The sequence below is a fragment of the Enoplosus armatus genome, chromosome 6 (assembly GCF_043641665.1).
Source record: "Enoplosus armatus isolate fEnoArm2 chromosome 6, fEnoArm2.hap1, whole genome shotgun sequence".
NCBI classification, from domain to species: domain Eukaryota; kingdom Metazoa; phylum Chordata; class Actinopteri; order Centrarchiformes; family Enoplosidae; genus Enoplosus; species Enoplosus armatus.
The window spans coordinates 25,662,751-25,682,757 of record NC_092185.1 but is presented as its reverse complement, the minus strand read 5'-3'; the positions used below and the strand labels follow the sequence as shown (position 1 = coordinate 25,682,757).

General features: G+C 45.5%; 1 protein-coding gene and 4 non-coding genes across 5 annotated transcripts; 1 reads left to right on the top strand and 4 right to left on the bottom strand.

The window, feature by feature from the left end:
• Window positions 1-3,428: 3,428 nt before the first annotated feature.
• Window positions 3,429-15,844, top strand: cry2 (cryptochrome circadian regulator 2). The gene is made up of 13 exons (XM_070907980.1): window positions 3,429-3,696; window positions 6,744-6,852; window positions 8,233-8,375; window positions 9,509-9,693; window positions 9,889-9,977; window positions 10,620-10,760; window positions 10,862-10,987; window positions 12,356-12,541; window positions 12,687-12,838; window positions 12,962-13,164; window positions 13,752-13,832; window positions 13,966-14,504; window positions 14,807-15,844. The coding sequence occupies exons 1-12, from the start codon at window positions 3,539-3,541 to the stop codon at window positions 14,496-14,498; spliced, it is 2,106 nt and encodes a 701-aa protein (XP_070764081.1). The 5' UTR covers window positions 3,429-3,538; the 3' UTR covers window positions 14,499-14,504; window positions 14,807-15,844.
• A 2,885-nt stretch (window positions 15,845-18,729) lies between these two features.
• Window positions 18,730-18,801, bottom strand: trnaq-uug (transfer RNA glutamine (anticodon UUG)). The gene has a single exon. It is a non-coding gene; the product is annotated as a tRNA-Gln (tRNA).
• A 212-nt stretch (window positions 18,802-19,013) lies between these two features.
• On the bottom strand, window positions 19,014-19,086 carry trnae-uuc (transfer RNA glutamic acid (anticodon UUC)). Its single transcript has one exon. It is a non-coding gene; the product is annotated as a tRNA-Glu (tRNA).
• Window positions 19,087-19,234: 148 nt separating this feature from the next.
• On the bottom strand, window positions 19,235-19,306 carry trnaq-uug (transfer RNA glutamine (anticodon UUG)). Its single transcript has one exon. It is a non-coding gene; the product is annotated as a tRNA-Gln (tRNA).
• Window positions 19,307-19,521: 215 nt separating this feature from the next.
• On the bottom strand, window positions 19,522-19,593 carry trnaq-uug (transfer RNA glutamine (anticodon UUG)). The gene has a single exon. It is a non-coding gene; the product is annotated as a tRNA-Gln (tRNA).
• Window positions 19,594-20,007: the final 414 nt, after the last annotated feature.

The following is a 20,007-nucleotide window of genomic DNA, read 5'->3' as shown; positions in this document are numbered from 1 at the left end:
GGGTGTGGCGGGTTCCACCCCGAAGCTGTGATTGATCAGCTGACCAGTTTTTTTTTTTTTTTGTCATTTTGGCATTGACTAGGTGTTTCCATTTCAACAAAAGGAAGAAAGAAAAAAAAACTCCCCTCGTGTGCCTCCTTATGAAAACCGATGGCAACGCTTTGCGTTTAGTAGCGGCAGGTCTGTGCTGCTCTCTGCGGGACGACACTGAAATGCAAAACACCGCTTTGTCTTCTTGCGATGCGTGGAAAATTAATTAAAGACAAAAAGCTGAATAATTGTCCTTTTAACAGATGTTTTTCATTTAATGTCAGTAAGGGCACATAAAAACATACAAATATGTATATTTATTTAGGCATTTGATATCTTCCCCAGTTCTTGGCCATTTGATGAAGACTGATGGTCATTTTTTTTTTCTTGGGGAGAACAGGCTCTCCTATCCACGTAACAGCGGCCTAAACAGAGCAACTGCATGCTACATTTGGGAAGGTTTTAATCTTATAGTCACCATGGTTCCTTTATATTTTTGCTTTGTACAATACTATGTTTGCATTGTATAGGTTAGTTCCATTGCATTATGGAAGGATTTAGCACCTGTGATGCCTAGAAGAGTTGGTTTACCTTCACATCTGACAGAGACCACAACTCATCTGGTAAGTACTTTATTGGTGAATGTGCGTGAACCAAGTGGACACTAGCTCCGCCCAGATAAAGCCAACCGCCACGTTGGACATTGTGACAACCTGGGGGGCAAACTACTCTCGAATTGTACTAAACCAAGCTTTTCTGAGACAGTGTAAATGCAATCATAAGATTTTTTTTCCCCCCCCCATTCTAAAACAAATGTGCTAGGATGTACTTGACCTGTGAAATTGAAGGCTTAACAGTGTTGCTGGTAGCCAGTTAACAGCTATAAGAAAATGTTGATCTGATCCTCCTGGCTTGGTATTGTTCAGGGAAGTCAATGTAAATGGGATTTTTGAAGAAAAAAAAATATAACTGAAGTAACTTAAGCATTAAGAATAACTAGAAAAAAGTACCAAGACAACTTTGTTCAAACTGTTAGTCACATGTTTCAGATCTGAAAACAATTAAAATGTAATGAAGTTAGGCACAGTGTGATGAAGGATGGAGGACTTAGGACCCTGCCTGGGCTGTGCCAACTTGAGTGTGGCTATTGGCTCTGGAAAAGGGCCTTTGCTAATGCTAGACAGCCGTAGATGGAAAAGCTGGGTGGTTTGAGGTGAGCCGAGATTGTGAGCGCTCAGGCTGCGCTAATGTTCTTACCCTACAATACTTTAAACTCATTTTCACACCCTTCACTGTGTATGTAAATACCCACCCTTCAACCCAACTACAGCCAAGTGGTCAATACTTTAGTACAAGACAAGACTTTGTGAAAGCCAGTTTATTGGTATCTGGTCATGATCCCTAGGCAACAATGATGCATCTCAAAACACATGGAGACCTGCAAGGCAAAGACAAGAGCAAGTCAATTGTGAGCAAACGGCAGATACAGAGATTATAGTAGATATTGAGTGAGTTGTGCCTCACCAGAAAAGGTCTTCAGAAGCCACCTTTGGGTGCAGCTTTAGCAGGACTGCTTGGCGGGGAAGTCTTGCCGGTGCGTCTGGCTACTGGCCCGCGCAGGGGAACCGGCTCTCCTGGGGTGTAGCGGGTTTGCGCAAACGCTGCTCTTCCTCGCTGGTAGCTTGAACGAGAGCTGAAGGAGTAGACTGGCTCCAGATCAGACACGTCACTGAAGACCGGCTCAGGGTTTTCGTCACCGTAGCCGTTGGCGGGTCCGGAGCTCCAGTTCTCGTCTCGAGGGGCCGCGACAAACCCGGAAGAGCCGTCCCCTGCATAAGCACTAGCTGAGCTACCGTAGCCACCGCCGTAGCTGCCGCCTGGAGCACTGCTGCCATACCCAGTAGAGGGAGGAGCTGCATAAGCTACCTCATATTCTCTGACCTCAGGGCTGCTAGCGTAGCCACTGGCAAACCCATTACCCACAGCCATGTTGGTACTGCTGCTATAAACATCAGGAGAGCTGCTGTAACTGCCAGGGCCGGCACTGGAGAGGGCATCTTGAGGAGCAAGTTGTTCAGTAGCTTCGCCATAGCTGGGGTTGGGTAGACCTGGCAGAGGGGAGCTGCTGCCCGGGTCAGAACTCATCCCTGTTTGCCAACGCCAAAGGAAAGGAGGGACTTCCTGTGCCATGAAGCTCGTGGCTGCCGGAGCAACAGATTCTGACCCATAGTCTGGAGTAAAGAAAGTGTTAGTAATTTATCCATTTCAAAATTGTAATAAGCAGTCTTGAGCCAGGCACGCCGTCTTACCTTTTTGTATGGGACTACAGGTTATGCTTCCAATCAGCAGATATGAAATCCACAACATCCTGCAGACACATTTCCCTTTAGGTTAAGTAAAAAAAAAAAAAAAAATACACAAATTTTAGGCCAAGTCAGTCACCTTACTTACATCACTTCGGTTTCGCAAGTGGCTAAATTCAGGACGTCCACTCTGATTTCTCCCAAGGAAACTGCAGGAGCAAAAGCACAGACAATAGCGACACCTGACAATTAAGTAACACAAACAATAAGTTACAAAGAAAGCCAGCCCAACAAAACAAAAAAAAAAACCCAACACACTCCACACCTACTACTGGACCATGTGCAGCTCTGCAACGTCTTCACACGCCTCAAAAGCTTCTTTTAAAGGGCGTGTTAATTGATGGCTAAGTAGGAACAGCTGAGAGCAAGGAAGCCTGAGGCGTGTTCAATGTGAAAAAAGTTTTGTTTTTTTTTCCCTGGTGGTTTTCAAACACTAAAATATGTTAGATGATCCCAGTTGGTAAATGAGAATGCCATTAATGATACACTGATGCGTTATGATGATTAATACGTTGACATCAAACAGACCCAGGTGTGTATTTGAGCCACCTACATTGTATCTGTTTGGAAATTAGAAGACGTAGGGAATATAATTTGTGCAATTCCAGTTTTTCTATGTTTTATATCAATTTCCATAGCCTACTGCAGGTATTTTGTTCATGGTGGTGCAAGAATTGAGCTAAATAAAAAAGGGGTTAGAAGCTCTAACCCCAGCTTTCTGAATCTATAATGTACGTGTTGCTTTCAATAAATATGCACCCTGTGAAAAACTGAGATTATCACGTTCTGTTTTGATTCTATATCAGGCGGACCATGACACTGCTCCCAATCGGAAACGTGACGCAGTTCCTTACCACAGCTCTCTGCCGTTTGCTAACCGACCAATCAGAGTTCTTCCGTTTTGTAATTCATGCTGACGTCTTACCATCTGCCCCAATCAGCGGGCAGATACGGGGATAATAACATCTAACAACACAGCGCACTGTCCACGCCCACCTAGTGTTGGCTTTCATTTGACAACCAGTGAAGTTTCTTGGGAGTCTCCAAAACTGTGACTGCTTTTGCCTTTAAATCAGTGCGTTTTGGGGCTTAATTTCGACCGATCACTCTGGATGTTTTCTCTAATGATGGAATAAGAAGTAATCATGGTGGTGAATTCAGTACACTGGTTTCGCAAAGGTCTGCGGTTGCACGATAATCCGGCGTTGCAGGAGGCCCTCAATGGAGCGGACACAGTGCGCTGTGTTTATATCCTAGACCCGTGGTTTGCTGGTGCCGCTAACGTGGGAATCAACCGATGGAGGTTTGCTACTTAACTTTATCTGTGACACGTTTAAGTTCCACTAAACGTTGGTTGAACATAACGTATTGTGTGAACGCGTTCTATCAGGTCGCCATTTGTGTGATTCATTGCCTTATAAATGTGCAGCGTTTAGAGTTTAGGCTTGGGCCCTCCGCTCCACGTCAGTTCGCTAACGCTAGCTTAAAATGGAGAGAGCGCCGTGCCAAGCACCGTAGAGGAAAAGGACAATTTAATGTTATCCACGCATATGGGCAAAGTATCCCAACCTAGAAGATTATCTCTTATTTATCGAATCAGTACTGTCCGCTGTTATGTTCGGCATACACGCAAACTGCTTAGCAACTATTACAATAATATAATAATGCAAAACTATGCTAATTTACATACAGGAAGAACAGTTCTACAATGTTGACAATCTCCCAACTTGTGTCACGGATGTTTGGTGGAAGGAAGTGTAAAAGGGTTATGGTAATCACTGTTTAATAACGACATTTTTTTTTTCTGTACACACCGAATGACGCAGTATGTAGTTTGGAATTCATGAAGTACGTGGAGTGTTTTGCTGTGTTTTAACGTTAAGTTGCCTTTGCCGCCGACAAGCGAAACGTCACTGAACAGATTGGGTTGAATGCGTATTGCTGTAAACATGAAAAGAGTCTCGAGTAAAAGTGAAAGCTGTTATGTAAGCCGTGACATTAACGTTCCCTAATGCACATGGATGACGGTGTATTTCAATCAAGTGTTCACGTCTCTTAGTAACGTTAGTGATAGTTATGTCAGGGTAAATGACTGACGTTAATAACATAATAACGGCTAACGTTAATACGCTAGTTTACGTTCAGTTACCAACATGGATGGCATACACTGTATGCTATTTACTGACCACAAAAAAAACCCCAAGTTCAGCTGTAACTCTTGAGCATAACGTGACATTATGTGACAGAAATGAGATTGAAATCAAGAATAATCAGATAAATATGTATTTGTTTTACCGATAGTTGGCCTGGTTTCGCTGGTTTTGCTGGTGACCGGCCTATGTTGGTGTTATTTTTTGCTGGTGCTGGTTTAAGCTAACATTTGTGCTGGTTTTGCTGGTGACCGGCCTATGTTGGTGTTGTTTTTTTGCTGGTGCTGGTTTAAGCTAACATTTGTGCTGGTTTTGCTGGTGACCGGCCTATGTTGGTGTTGTTTTTCTGGTGCTGGTTTAAGCTAACATTTGTGCTGGTGACCGGCCTATGTTGGTGTTGTTTTTCTGGTGCTGGTTTAAGTTAACATTTGTGCTGGTTTTGCTGGTGACCGGCCTATGTTGGTGTTTTTTTTTGCTGGTGCTGGTTTAAGCTAACATTGGTTTTTGCTGGTGTATGCTGGTACCTGACCAGCCTGGTCATTCTCAGGCTGGGCTGGTTTGTTGGTTTAGAGGGGGGTTTTGGACACTTTAGCTGGGCAGGATTGCTGGTTAAACTGGTCATAGCTGGACATGGGTGGTCACAGTGGTCTTGCCGATTGCCATTGTCCATTAGCTGGTCAGACTGTACTTAAGTCTTGAGTGTACTTAAGCGGGGATAGTTTGATGGTTAAGCTGGACATAGATGACAATGATGCACACACACACACAATTACAGTTGCTCAGTTGACAAGACTGCGTTACAGACTGGGTCAGTGGGGCCAGTGCTCTTGATATGTATCATGATTATTAAAAGCATGCCCAATTTTGTGCAAAAATCCCCTGTTTCCTGTAATACATTATTTTGATGACAAACCTCTAAAAATCGGGCCTTGTTGTATCGTCAACACAACGCCATGGACAGGGATTCAGTGAGGTAACGTTAGCGACTCTGGACTGCAGCCGCAACCTCCAGGACATTTTTGCACAGGCTGCTGCTGCTGCTGCAGAGTGAGCATGACAGCTCCCCAGAAGCAAAGTGTGGAGATGGGAGGTCTGGCCAATGCGAGACTGCCCCCGAAAGTGAAGCCAAAACATCTTGATTGCTCCACGGTGGCTGGCTGTCAGTTCAGGAAGCGCTTGATTTGATATGCAGCAGAGTTTTCTATGAGCAGGGCGCAAAATTGTTAACGTAAATATCCCGGTCGATCATGTTCATTTAATTGTGTGAGGCCAAAATCGTGATCAAGATTCATATTTGATTAATTGTGCAGCTCTACTGTGAACACAACAAATGAATCCGCAACTAAAGCTTGAAATGAAGAAATGTGTTTATGCATTTAGGGCTTTATGTACTGGAACTTTTTTTCCCCCAAAGGGTTGATGGGTGAATTGAGAGCTTAAATACAGCTAATAATGGACTTACATTTGTTAAACTACATGTTTATTTACATACTTGCGGCTTGACACACACACACATATGCACTGATGATTTCAGTGTTGCCGAATAATGTTGAATTCAAGAACATTTGTGCTGGTTGGTTGAAATCATCTAAAGGTGTTGTTTAAAGGCTGGCTAGTCAAAATATTGACATATATTTCACCGTAGTATGCCCCTGAAGCTGGTAGGGATTCAGCGTCTTGCTGAAGGTTCTGATTATTAATTGCACTTTGTTGTGGCGGCCCACTGCTCTTAAATACTTGGGAGAGGTCAAATGCAGAAGAGAAAATAAATGTAACTTAACTGAAGTACTTTTTAGTAAGATGGAAGCTTGCAGACCTTTACCCAGAACCTCGACTTGCAGGATTATCTGACCAGCCTGCCAGGGCTGGGATGGTTCATACAGTACTACCATACCTCAGGGCTGATCTCATTATCAATTATCATCATCATTGCGTTTTTTTCTAATCTCAACCACACACTCACTATCTCCATCAACAGCTCCGGGTATAAAACTCACTCCATACAGCATTCCACCAGCCAACCATTGTGAGGCTTTTATTGTGAAGCAGTTTAGGTCTGCAAATAACAATTAGTTTCATCATTGATTCAGCTGTCAACATTTTTTTTATTTCTTTTTTCAATTAATTGTTTTGTCTATAACTTTAAACGTCATGTCAGAAAATGGTTAAAACGTTGTCGCTATGTGTGTCTCCTGCGCAGGTTTCTGCTGGAATCTCTGGAGGACCTGGACAGCAGTCTGAAGAAGCTCAACTCCAGATTGTTTGTAGTCCGAGGGCAGCCTACTGATGTTTTCCCAAGGCTTTTGAAGGTCTATATTCCTGCCCCACCACCACCTGTCCTCTCTGTGTCTTGTCAGGAACCAAAACTTACACCATACAAACATCAAAGGTTCCCGACCCCAAATAACCACACAACACGGGTTAGACCAGCTTGGAATGTTAACCATATTTAGAGAATAAAAACTTCAAAATGTAATATTTTACGCTTACTTATATTGGATCTACAAGGCCAAATTTGTTCGTAAGGCAGGAGCAGAATACCTGCATGAACCGGCTGAGCCTGGCTGGGCACACAGCATACTGTAGTGCAAACTGCATACTGCTTTTGTCAGTAATATGTAGTAGGCGGTACCGAATACAGCCATGGTGATTGTGTTTTTTGTGTCTGAGCACACAGTTATCTGATTGATGAAAGTAGTAGTAGTATAGTACTTTGGAGGATGTCATAGTTTGCATGATCACACTGAACCATATTCGAGCAGCTGCAGACGGTGTTAACATTTATGAAGAGCTTCCCTGCGGGGAATTGGTTCCAGGCAGGGAGGAGGAGCACTTGAGATTCTCACCGTCTCTATATAACAGCCGTTGCATAACACACTGCTGGTTTTCCATTATGTGCTATGAAAACCCAATAGTATGTAGGTTTTCATTCCAACCAACACACAGGGTCAGCTACAGTAGCTCTGCCAACTAACGGCGTCATACCAGAGAGTTAACTGTTCCTCTGTAGAGCTCGATTGGGATGAAAACATAAATGATTTTATTTATTTTTTATTCATAAATGAGGTTTTTCAACTCTCTGTGGCCCTTTCATGCTCAATCAATTAAAACAGATAAAAGAGGGTCTGGATACTGTCCTAGCTCTCCTCCCAGACTTCCTAACCAGCCCTTAGAAGACTAGTTCCCTGCAAAAACAAATGCATCTTTTTTTCATAGACATATGACCGTTTGGTTTGTTTGGGCTGGGTGGTTAAAGCTGTCAGTCTCACTTGAGGAGGAGGGTCCAGGCCTACTTCCAAGTGGAATCCGGGGCCTGTTTACTGTGCTGGGCTCATTCAAGTCAGTGTAATTAAACAGACTAAAACTAAAGGATGTCGGAGTGTATTTAATGTTGCTGTTTTCTGGACCAAATGAACCGAACTACAGGTGAGAAAGTAATCCATCTCCCTGCCTGTCCAAACTGTTTTTTATTACTGTGTTCAAAACGGCAGCTTGTATGAACGTGTTTTACAGCTGTGGCCTGGTTTGGTTGCATGGTTGGCTTGCATTAGTTGGACCACTCAGCCCCACTGCACAGTCTTGCTGCCTTGCTAGCAAATTCTTTTTTGCCAGTCCCTCATTCTTTTTGTTTTGCTGTGTCTCTCTCTCTCTCTCTTGGTTTTGGCGTTTCTTCCTCTGCCTCGCTGCAGGAGTGGAAAGTGACCAGGCTGACGTTTGAATGTGACCCCGAGCCTTATGGGAAGGAGAGAGATGGGGCCATCATCAAGATGGCCCAGGAGTTCGGAGTGGAGACCATCGTTAGAAAGTCGCACACCCTCTACAACCTGGATAGGTTTGTAACACACACACACACACACACACACACACACACACACACACACACACACACTTTTTTCAATGCATTCACTTTGGGTTGGTCAACACTGCCGTCAGCAATCAATATAAATTATTCTAAAATAACACTGATAAGACTGTATCACATTTTATGATATGATGTGACAAATCACAATATGAGATAAAGTCAGTTCGTTGTCAGCACCACATGCAGCAGAGACCCCCCCCCGGTGGTCATCCCGTGTTACTGCAGGTCACACCCCTGTCCATGTGCTGGGATCTGACGGCAGAATGAGTAAGAGTGGAGGCAGTACCAAAAGACCTGACTCGTATACAAGCCTTGCTGTGTCTTGTCTTCTACGTGGAGAGGATTCAGACCAACACATATGTAGTAACACTGTATTACATAATGGCCTGTGTGTGTGTGTAAGAATACTGCATGAGAGGATGAAGTAGAAGGGAGCTTAGCAGGGTTTATATTGGTCGTCGCGGAATTGTGCCCTGCGTGCTCTGCTCATTCATAGTAACCACGGTGAATCGACCAATAGGAAGCCTCTCCCTGCTGCAAATCCGCCAACCAGCGATCCAGAACTGCCTCACAGATATAGACAAGTTGTATAAGATAGAAACAGGTGGAAATGCAGAGCTTTACTCTCACGCTGCGCTGGCAAAACAGCCTGAGAAGGAGCTATTAATTGATAGGGTCCGTTTTTTTGTTTTTTTTTTACTCGTGGAGGTGTAGTGCAACAGTGAGTTTGGTTTCCTGTCACTCTTGGATGCGTTGCAGAAGTGCAAGCGGGCAGCTCAGCGCAGTAGGGTACTGCTGGATTTGGTTTAGCCATCGGTCAGACATCGGTCTGTCTGCCATCCCTTCAGTCCACCACTCTGGTTCCAGGAATATCTCAACAACTACCGGCCAGACTGCCATGACATTTTTTTTGCTGTGAATATTCCTGGTTTTCAGAGGATAGTTGCCAGTGATCTGTGAACCCCCGAACTTGCACCACGAGCAACATATCAAAGCTTTTACCTTACATAAAAAAAAAATGTTATACTCGTGTGTGTGTGTGTGTGTGTGTGTGTGTGTGTGTATGTTGCAATACTTTTCTATCTTTTCTGTATTGGTCACAGGATAATAGAGATGAACAACAACAGTCCTCCTCTGACCTTTAAGCGCTTTCAGACCATTGTGAGCAGACTGGAGTTGCCCAGGAGACCACTGCCTCCCATCACCCAGCAGCAGACGGACAATTGTCGCACTAAAATAGCCGACAACCATGACCAGCTCTACAGTATACCTTCGCTGGAAGAACTAGGTATACATATTTTAATTTAATCTAAATGAATGTGACAGCTGTAGGACTTCATTTTATTCATGCGTGTAGGCGCACAGCTCCTGAGGTCATACAGTATTAGACACACAGCTGTTAACAGTCACATTAGAATACCACATTATTACACGTGTTAATGCTTTGGATTTTGACCATATCTCCATGTGAACACGTGTCCAGGCTTCAGGACCGAGGGTTTACCTCCAGCTGTTTGGCGAGGAGGAGAGTCCGAGGCCTTGGACAGACTCAACAAACATCTGGACAAAAAGGTAATACTAGAAGCTTACATTAAAGCCCCATTACTGGCATAACCCAGAACATATTAAGTCTGCTTTCCTTGTAGTGGCAACCTATTACCTGTGGCTATGACCTTTGACCTTATTCGCCGGATTTGTTTCTGTTTTGAGGTTGTTGGCACACTTGCTTTGTTGTCTTTTTAGGGCTGGGGTGTTTATACCGTAAATCATTTTGAAATAAAAGCCAGTATTCAAATCACGACAAACACAGCAGGAACAAATAAAGCCAGTTCAGTTTTCATTCAATTTAGGTGTCGTGCCCTTTGAGCCACTGGAAGGTTGTTAATGTCAAACATCTGTGCAGGAAGAAGTGTTGCGTTTACTGTAAAAGTGTAAAAAAAAAAAAAAACGGCGTTGAAGGAACTGGAATGAACTTGCGAATGAAACCAGAAGAGAGAGACTCTGAAAACAGGGAGGCCTCTAACTAAAATATGATAAGATGCATTCACTTAACAGAGGAAATAAAGGCCTGTCTCTGACGTAAGGCCCACGGTAGTTTAATATAGCTAATATTTATGTTTTAGGTACTAATGTTATGTAACTCGCGACATAAGTGGAAATGGTTCTTTGACGTGACAATGTGTCAGACTTGACTCGCTGTGTCTGTCTGTATAGGTGTGGGTGGCCAACTTTGAGCACCCTCGGGCCAACACATGCTCTCTGTATGGCAGTCCCACTGGCCTCAGCCCCTACCTGCGCTTCGGCTGCCTGTCCTGCAGGGTTTTATACTACAACCTCAGAGAGCTCTACATGAAGGTACTGTGGATACCTGCCACCATGAAATATGGAATCACAACTTTTTTTTTAAAATTGAATTTCATTTAGAGTCTTCTCTCTCTCTCGTTGCTCTCCGTCAGCTCCGGAAGCGGTGCAGTCCTCCTCTGTCCCTGTTCGGCCAGCTGTTATGGAGGGAGTTCTTCTACACAGCTGCCACCAACAACCCGAACTTTGACCGCATGGAGGGAAATCCCATCTGTGTGCAGGTGGGCCTTTGCACCACTCAGTTCTGGTAGACCATCATCGTAGGTCAACCCTCTGGCCTATGGATGTGAGGCCAGCAACTGTCTTATATAATGCTGTTTGTGAGTCAGATGTTAAAATAGACATTTTATATAAAGGGTAACAACTTGTTAAGTACTGTATTGTATGAGATGTATTGGCCTTCAGATTTCATGATGATGGGGGGGGGGTTCAGACTTTAAACATGGTTCGAGACACATGCTGTACATTTTCAAGGTGAATATGTCATTATGTCAACGCCATAATATGGCAATAAAATCTAGATATATCCCCTGCTGTTAAAATAACACACGAGTATTAAGACTATGCTGATATTTAAGAAAACAAGCATTGATGCCAAAACACAACACAAACTGTCATTTCAGAAGATGGCGAGCCCGCAAGTACAGTTTAAAGGGTTTTTCATTTTGGGATTCCACTAGAGAGACCCCCCCCCCCCCTGATTGGCCGGCCAAGTTCCGGAAGTCTTTGGAAGAATTTCCGAAGGCAAACTGTAAACCTAGCATTACTAAGCAACGTTGACATGAACGTAAACATCTGGTCGGTGCCTGGAGCACAGATACCATATAAGGACATCCTTACCATATAAGGACATCTGTGCCTGTCTGACATCAGATAGACCCGGCGGTTGAAAAAGCTGAAACGGAGCGTTCAGAGCAGTCTGAAGCCTGAAGCTTTTGACTCACAGGGATTACTTTTACATACGTTTACCCCATCCTTTGGCAACTTTGGCAACGTTTAGTATGAATATCCAACATTGTAACGTTATATATATATATGACAGAAAATCAGGAAAAACATAATAGGTCCCCTTTAAACGATGCAGTGCTTTTAAAGAAAGTTTTTCCATGGGCCCAAAACCAACTGCCCCCAACAGCTTGACAGGAGACCGTGGAACTGAAGGAAAAGCAGAATGAACCCAGGGATTATAGAAGATAGAAGCACTGCTGCTGCAAGTCCCTGCATCGCCCATTACAATCATGGAACGTACAAACATGCCCACAAAAAGCCACGTGTAATCAAATTAGAAATCTCAGTCGTTAATTTACGCAACTCATTTTCAGATATAGCTCCTGAGCCTCAGAATGTCTGCCATTTGCGTTGCTATAACATTTAGCTGACTAGAATTAACACCAATTTAGACCATAGGACACTAAAACCGTCCTCCCAAACCTATTAAAATACAATGGTGATTATGATAACTACAGTACTCATGCATTGATAAAAGCAAACTCAAGCAGAAGCTGAAATAAAAGCAGCGTTAGCGTTACCGAGGATAGGTGAAAAGGGTTTTTCTTGAATAGTATATAGTTAATATCTGTTGTCTCCAGATCCCGTGGGACCAGAACCCCGAGGCACTGGCCAAGTGGGCTGAGGGTCGGACTGGTTTTCCCTGGATTGACGCCATCATGACCCAGCTGAGGCAGGAGGGCTGGATCCACCACCTGGCCCGACATGCTGTGGCCTGTTTCCTCACCAGGGGGGACCTGTGGATCAGCTGGGAGAGCGGCATGAAGGTAGGACGGAACGGTCTTTATAGTTCGGTACTCTCAAACACAAGCCTGGTGTCCGACAGGCGGAGAGCACGTGAAACCCTGGTTGCATTAATGACGGATCGATGGTACACATCATGCAGCATTTCGTATCTGTGTGCTCCTGCAGGTGTTTGAGGAGCTGCTGCTGGATGCGGATTGGAGTGTCAATGCTGGCAGCTGGATGTGGTTGTCCTGCAGCGCCTTCTTTCAGCAGTTCTTCCACTGCTACTGTCCTGTCGGCTTTGGAAGGAGAACTGACCCATCAGGAGACTACATCAGGTAGACTTTTTTTTTTTTCTGGTACTCCTACCATACCACATCATTTTCATATTGAACCACAGCAAACTCAGGGATGTTTTCTCCAATCCAATAGGGTTAACTTTCTTTTGAAATGTCCTGCAGGCGTTACATCCCCATCTTGAAGGACTACCCGAACCGCTACATCTATGAGCCGTGGAACGCCCCGGAGTCGGTCCAGAAGGCAGCCAACTGCGTGGTGGGAGTGGATTACCCCAAACCTATGATTAACCACGCAGAGGGCAGCAGGCTCAACATCGAGAGAATGAAACAAGTTTACCAGCAACTCTCCCATTACAGAGGACTCAGTAAGAGAACAAGCGTAATAATCGGAAGGAGTGTTGTATTACCCTGTTCGTTGATTTGTGTAAAGCCTTTGACACAGTGGAATTGGATCAGTCGGGTTTGACACAAATGTACGTAATTGGTTTCTCAGTTATCTTAGCCGCAGAACTCAATCTGGTTTCCTGGAAGTTACAGAAGGGGTGCCGCAGGGCTCAATACTAGGTCCTATATAGGTTTGGTTTGAATTAACACTGGCAGCGGCCGTATCCGGGATATTTTGGCATCATTTTTGTACAGAGGAAGGAAATGGAGACGCGTCGGCCATCTTTATATACAGTCTGTGGTCTGGTCCCTTTCTTTCCTCCTGTACCGGCCTTGCAGATATTTTCTTTACTTTGTACTTTTGGAGCCAGACTGTAGAGATACTCAAAAGATACATCTGCTTTCCTCTCTCGTTTCCTGTGCCCGTTACAGAGATGCATTTACAGTAAAAAGGCATCGTTGATAAGAACTTTTTTTTTTTTTTTTAATGTGGAAGTCAATTTAGCACTTTAATATAGATGCAGCTAACGGTAGGTAGGAGAATAACCTCACTCTGCGTGTGTGTCAGGTCTACTAGCATCAGTACCAACGATCCAAGAGGAGGCAGAACCACCAATGACCGATGAGTCCCAGACCAGCAGTGGCCCCGGTACGCGGAAACAACAAGATTCTTATCTTCCCATCGAGGATCTACAAAATGTTGTCATAATTCTTACTTAGGAACATGTGTCGCGGTCAAACTGGACACAGTGTGTGCTTATTATTTTCTCATGTTTACCTAGACTCTCCTACCAGAGGTCCTGACACTGAAGTAGCTGGCTGTTCTACAGCTCCTGATTCGTCCACAGTCTGTGCATCCTCCACCTCGCATCCAGACCTGGAGTACGCATCGCAGAATCGCCCGTCCCAGACACCCTGCACCTCCTCGGGCTCACAAACGCGGCTCTCTGCAGCAATAACATCTTCATCTGCCAGCCCAGCCCAGAGCCCATTGTCAGGGTCCAAACCCTCCTCCCCTTCCTCCTCATGTCCCACCTCGTCCTCGTCCCCCAGTCCAGCCACGCCCGCAACTCAGACCTCCTCCCTGGGGCCCAGGAGGAGGGGCCTCGCCTGCAAGGTCCGGCGCAGCCAGAGGCAGCGGGGGCGACAGAGCTGGGCCCCAGCAGCCAGGGAGGGAGAGAGGAGATCGGAGGAGGAGGAGGAGGGGGAGGAGGAGGAGAGGATGGAGGAGGAGAGGATGGAGGAGGACGTTGAGCAGGATGAAGAGCGAATGGAGGACGGGACATCTGGAGAGATACCAGGACATCAGCAGTAATACGAGGTACAATACACAGCAACTTTATTAACAATGAGCTTCTAGGCAAAACACAAGACACTTAACTGAATGTATAAAACATTTTCAAGAGTTTGTGACTATTTAAAAGTCAACTCTGACATGCTGCCGTTGGTAAACAGCTGTCATTTCAACTGTGCTGTTGCAGTATGGAATAATAAAAACATTCATTTTTCTCAAGGAATTCTGAAAATAAGTGAAAGAGGAGCCGAGTATATTATTCAGAAGCACCATGGATGAGCAGTTACAGTATTAAAATCAGTGTTTTTCTTCTCTGGCTTCTCTTTCAGGTGGAGCATCAAAAACACCGACCTTTTAAACGTCCATCCCGGACAACTGGACTCATACAAGACATACAAGGAACGGGGGGCGGGGGCTGGGGGGGGGTTCTGGATATGTAACATAAATATACATAAGCATGCATACGACTGGGGGCGGCTGTGGCTCAAGGAGGCAGTGTGTGCGTGTGTGTGTGTGTGTGTGTGAATGAGAGGCAAATTGTTCTATGTTCTAGGGGATGTCATTCGTGGGTGAGTCCCAGAGTGACAGTCTCTAAACCAGTTCATTCTGGGTCCTGTCCAGGCCAAACCGCCGCCCCCCCCCCCCTCCCCCCACCCAGACTATTCTTATTTAGAGGCAGGCAGGAACACTGAAATGTATTAAACTTCACTTTATTTTGTTTGTTGTAGCTCAGTGTACAGTCATGGACATTTTGGGCCTGCTGCTTTTAGGAGGCACTCATTTATATATTCAGATGGAAACGGCGATGGACGGCACTCTGGTCGATGACACTTCTGCCCCCCCCCCCCCCCCCCGGGTGGAAATACAGAGGGTGTTCCTGTTCATGTGGCCCCTGATGATTTTGTTCAGGACATTCTCCTGATTTTTTTTTTACAAACAAGAAAAAGAAACGCTAAACATGATCGAAACACTACATCTTAATGCCTGATGTGAATGTTATGGAAAGTGTCTGATGTTTGTGCTGGCAGCATTGAAGATGTTGATTAGTGAAAGGAACCAGAAGTCTGTTTTTTTTTTGGGGGGGGGGGGGGGCAGGCATATAGCAAATTGCTAATTGAAACAATGTAAATTAAAAGGCCGTCTGTATGAACAGATTTACATATATGACACCCACCTTAATGTTGCCTGGATGGGTCCCCCCCCCCCCAAAGAGGGATCATAGATTGTTAAGAGACAAACCTCAAAGCCCGTGCAGGTGTCGTACTGTTGGTGTTAAAGTGGGGGACTGTGGAGTTAAAAGGACGCATCATCCGGTGGAGCTCCCAGTTCAGCCTCTCGGGGCTCAACTGGTCCTAGAAAAAAGGAAAGGGAGTTTTGCTGTACATTTGCTGTACATTTTGCTGTACATTCCAACTGGCAACAGTATGATGTTCTGTGGGGTGGGGGGTTGGGGGGGGCTGTCTGAGAACTGTGGGCCGCATGGATATTTATTTGTTTTGTATTGTACAAAAAAAAGAGTTTATTTTCATTAAAATTGCTGAAGGAATTGTGATTCAAATGGGAGTTTAAGGTGTGAGTCATTATGAGTTTCCCCTCATACAACGTTCGTTCAGCTTTTATTTGATCAGCTCCTACTTGCAATGCAAATCATTTGACCTGATGGAGCCGTTCTTCAATCAGAAGCTACGTCACTTTCAGAAAGGAAACTTATTCAAATCCAGAATTTAGTTTTTGATTTTAGAGATTCTCTTCATGATATGTTGAAAAGTGCTATTTACTTCTGGTTAGAGCTATGCAGGGTTTGGATAACGGAAACAAAAGAAAATCCAGTGTTTAAGTTAGAATATCACACATTTGACCTCTAGTTTTAGGCACAAAAGGCGTGCCAAACACACAACTTTATGTATTCTGATAATGAAATGTCAATACACGTCTGCTGTTTGTAACTCCAAATAGCTTTAAACAAAAAAAAACTTTTTTTTTTTTATATACCCACATAAGGAGAAAAGTGATCGTAAATAGTGATCGTTTGTGTACTAGCAACTTGTATAAAGTAAGAAGTTCTCCCTGAGCAATCGGGGCAAATATCATCAACAATATTACAAAGTCATCTAACTATTGCCCCCCCCCCCCCCATCTTACAAAACAAGTGCCTCATAAACGAATGAACTAACATCGATCTGTAGGCTAATACATCCGAGTGAGCAGCATCACAAAGTCAACATGACAACACAGATCACAGCCGCGTCTCATGATTGGCAGTCGGACCAAAGGGGTGGAGCCGCCGAAGATGGAGGAAGACCGGAAGCGACCGCTGGCGGGAAACCACCCCCCGAACAGAGCCGAAATGATCTCAGCACACCCACTGAATCGTGACCCAAGTTTGCATCATCGGAGCAAACTGCGTTCAAATTCAGAGGTCCGTCGCTATGTTTTTCAAAATATGTCAAATCAGTTGAAGTCCTGCAGAGAGTTGACCACTCTGGACTCTGTGACGCCTCATTGTACCCTGCTCACTGAAGACGGGGTGATGGTGACTTCACCAGAAAATCATCATCCACCTTCAGTTTGCAAAAAAAAAGAAGTTTTAAGCTGTATGTAAATGAGGAGGCGTGGCCCAAAGGCTGGAGGGAGGGTTTGAAACGGCTGGGGGCGCAGAAGGCACCTTGTGGCCAGTAGGGGGAGCTGGCCGCCAAAGATCACACAAGAAAAAAAACAAACAGAGCAAATATGGTGAGCAGGGCCGGAGGGACGGCTGTTATTTTTGCTTGTACCGTGGAGGAACCGTGTGGTGAATAGACCTGAAGCGGAAACAGCTGCAGTAATACATTGGAGAACCTTTCATCGCCACTAGTGGTCACTTCACTGTGATGTTCAGGTGCAACGTCTCTGTCTCAGCAGGGGAGGAGGACAAGTCAGCGCTGCAGAAAAACAGCGGAGCTTAACAGAGGAGCTTAACCTCATGCACTGCACAGCTTCAACAATCCGCATTAAATCAGGCCTGTCACGTGTTTAGACTGGAGCGTATCGGGTTGTGTCTGAGACTTCTACAGATTGACCGTTGTTGAACAGGCACCCCAGACTTTCACTTGGCTTTATAGACTGCTCAGAAAAAGTGAAAAAATGATGCAGCAGGCTAGTCCAGCAACTCAAAATGGTACTCAGTACTGTGCATTGCCCCCACGTGCTTGTAAGCATGCCCGACAACGTATGGATGGTGTCCTGGCGTATCTCCTCCCAGATCTGGACCAGGGCATCACTGAGCTCCTGGACACTCTGAGGTGCAACCTGGCGGGGTCGGATGGACCGAAACATAACGTCCCAGAGGTGTTCTATTGGATTCAGGGCAGGGGAGCGTGGGGGGCCAGTCAATGGTATCAATTCCTTCATCCTCCAGGAACTGCCTGCATACTCTCGCCACATGAGACCGGGCATTGTCGTGCACCAGGAGGAACCCAGGACCCACTGCACCAGCGTAGGGTCTGACAATGGGTCCAAGGATTTCATCCCGATACCTAATGGCAGTCAGGGTGCCGTTGTCTAGCCTGTAGAGGTCTGTGCGTCCCTCCATGGATATGCCTCCCCAGACCATCACTGAGCCACCATCAAACCGGTCATGCTGAACGATGTTACAGGCAGCATAACGTTCTCCACGGCTTCTCCGGACCCTGTCACGTCTGTCACATGTGCTCAGGGTGAACCTGCTCTCATCTGTGAAAAGCACAGGGCGCCAGTGGCGGACCTGCTAATTCTGGTGTTCTATGGCAAATGCCAATTGAGCTCCACGGTGCCGGGCAGTGAGCACAGGGCCCACTAGAGGACGTCGGGCCCTCAGGCCACCCTCATGAAGTCTGTTTCTGATTGTTTGGTCAGAGACATTCACACCAGTGGCCTGCTGGAGGTCATTTTGTAGGGCTCTGGCAGTGCTCATCCTGTTCCTCCTTGCACAAAAGGAGCAGATACCGGTCCTGCTGATGGGTTAAGGACCTTCTACGGCCTGTCCAGCTCTCCTAGAGTAACTGCCTGTCTCCTGGAATCTCCTCCATGCTCTTGAGACTGTGCTGGGAGACACAGCAAACCTTCTGGCAATGGCACGTATTGATGTGCCATCCTGGAGGAGTTGGACTGCCTGTGAGACCTCTGTAGGGTCTGGATTTAATAAAAAGAATTTTTTTTTAGCAGTATACTTCTGTGACCAATATACGTAATTTCATTTCTACTATCAAGCATTTTTCACTGACCCAGGAAGACAAGGTCCCACCGAGATTTGAACTCGGATCACTGGATTCAAAGTCCAGAGTGCTGACCATTACACCATGGAACCTACACAGACTTGATCGGCTGATTGAGAAATTGGGGGGAAAACTACGCAAGTATATTGTAAAAAGTCATCATTACGTTTAGTTTCCAAGTCTGATCTGGCACATCCCAAGTCAGCCAAGTGTTTCAACATTGATGCAGAACTCGGACACATCAATTTACAATTGCTCTCGGCAGTTTCTGCCATGAAGCATTTTCCACTGGCCCAAGAAGACGAGGTTCCACCGAGACTTGAACTCAGATCACTGGATTGAAAATCCAGAGTGCTGACCATTTACACCATGGAACCTACAGCGACCAGGTGGGGCTGATCGAGAAATCGCGGGGAAAACTACACAAGTATATTGTAAAAAGTCATCATTACATTTAGTTTCCACGTCTTATCTGGCACATCCCAAGGCAGTCAAGTGCTCCGACGTTGACGCAGACCTCAGACAAGGTTCCACCGAGACTTGAACTCGGATCACTGGATTCAAAGTCCAGAGTGCTGACCATTACACCATGGAACCTACGGAGAGCAGGTGGGGCTGATCGTGAAAACGGGGGGAAAACTACACAAGTATATTGTAAAAAAAATCATCATTACGTTTAGTTTCCACATCTGATCTGGCACATCCCAAGCCAACCAAGTGTTTCGACGTTGATGCAGAACTCGGACACATGAATTTACAATTGCTCTCGGCAGTTTCTACCATCAAGCGTTTTCCACTGGCCCAAGAAGACGAGGTTCCACCGAGACTTGAACTCGGATCACTGGATTCAAAGTCCAGAGTGCTGACCATTACACCATGGAACCTACAGCGACCAGGTGGGGCTAGCAGAAGATCAGCTGACATAAACAGCCAACAGGTAAAGCTGGTTCGAAGCGTCCTTGGGCAAGACCCTGAACCCTAAAGTTGCTCCCGATGGAGGCCAGCACCTTGCGTGGCAGCTCGGTCGCCGTCGGTGTGAGCGAACGGGTGAAGGAGACCATTAGTTGGCCGGCTGGCTGAATGACTGGTTTGCCGGCTGGCTTGTTGGCTGGCTGGAGGACCGAAAGAGTGATTGACTGACTATCTTGAGTGCCTTGTTTGTTAACTGCTCGGTCAAAAAGACTGGCTGAAAGACCGGTTAGTTTGTGGCCAAATGGCTAAAATGGCTACTTAGCCGGCTGCTTTGTTGGCTGACTGAACGGCTGTTTGATTGATTGATTGATTTGCTGGCTGGTCTG

Bases quoted from the DNA above. Each gene is read 5' to 3' on its own strand.
- cry2 (XM_070907980.1), top strand. From the start codon at position 3,539: ATGGTGGTGAATTCAGTACACTGGTTTCGCAAAGGTCTGCGGTTGCAC. The intron at 12,542-12,686 runs GTAGGACGGAAC...GTGCTCCTGCAG, and splicing joins GCTGGGAGAGCGGCATGAAG to GTGTTTGAGGAGCTGCTGCT. The intron at 12,839-12,961 runs GTAGACTTTTTT...AATGTCCTGCAG, and splicing joins CCATCAGGAGACTACATCAG to GCGTTACATCCCCATCTTGA.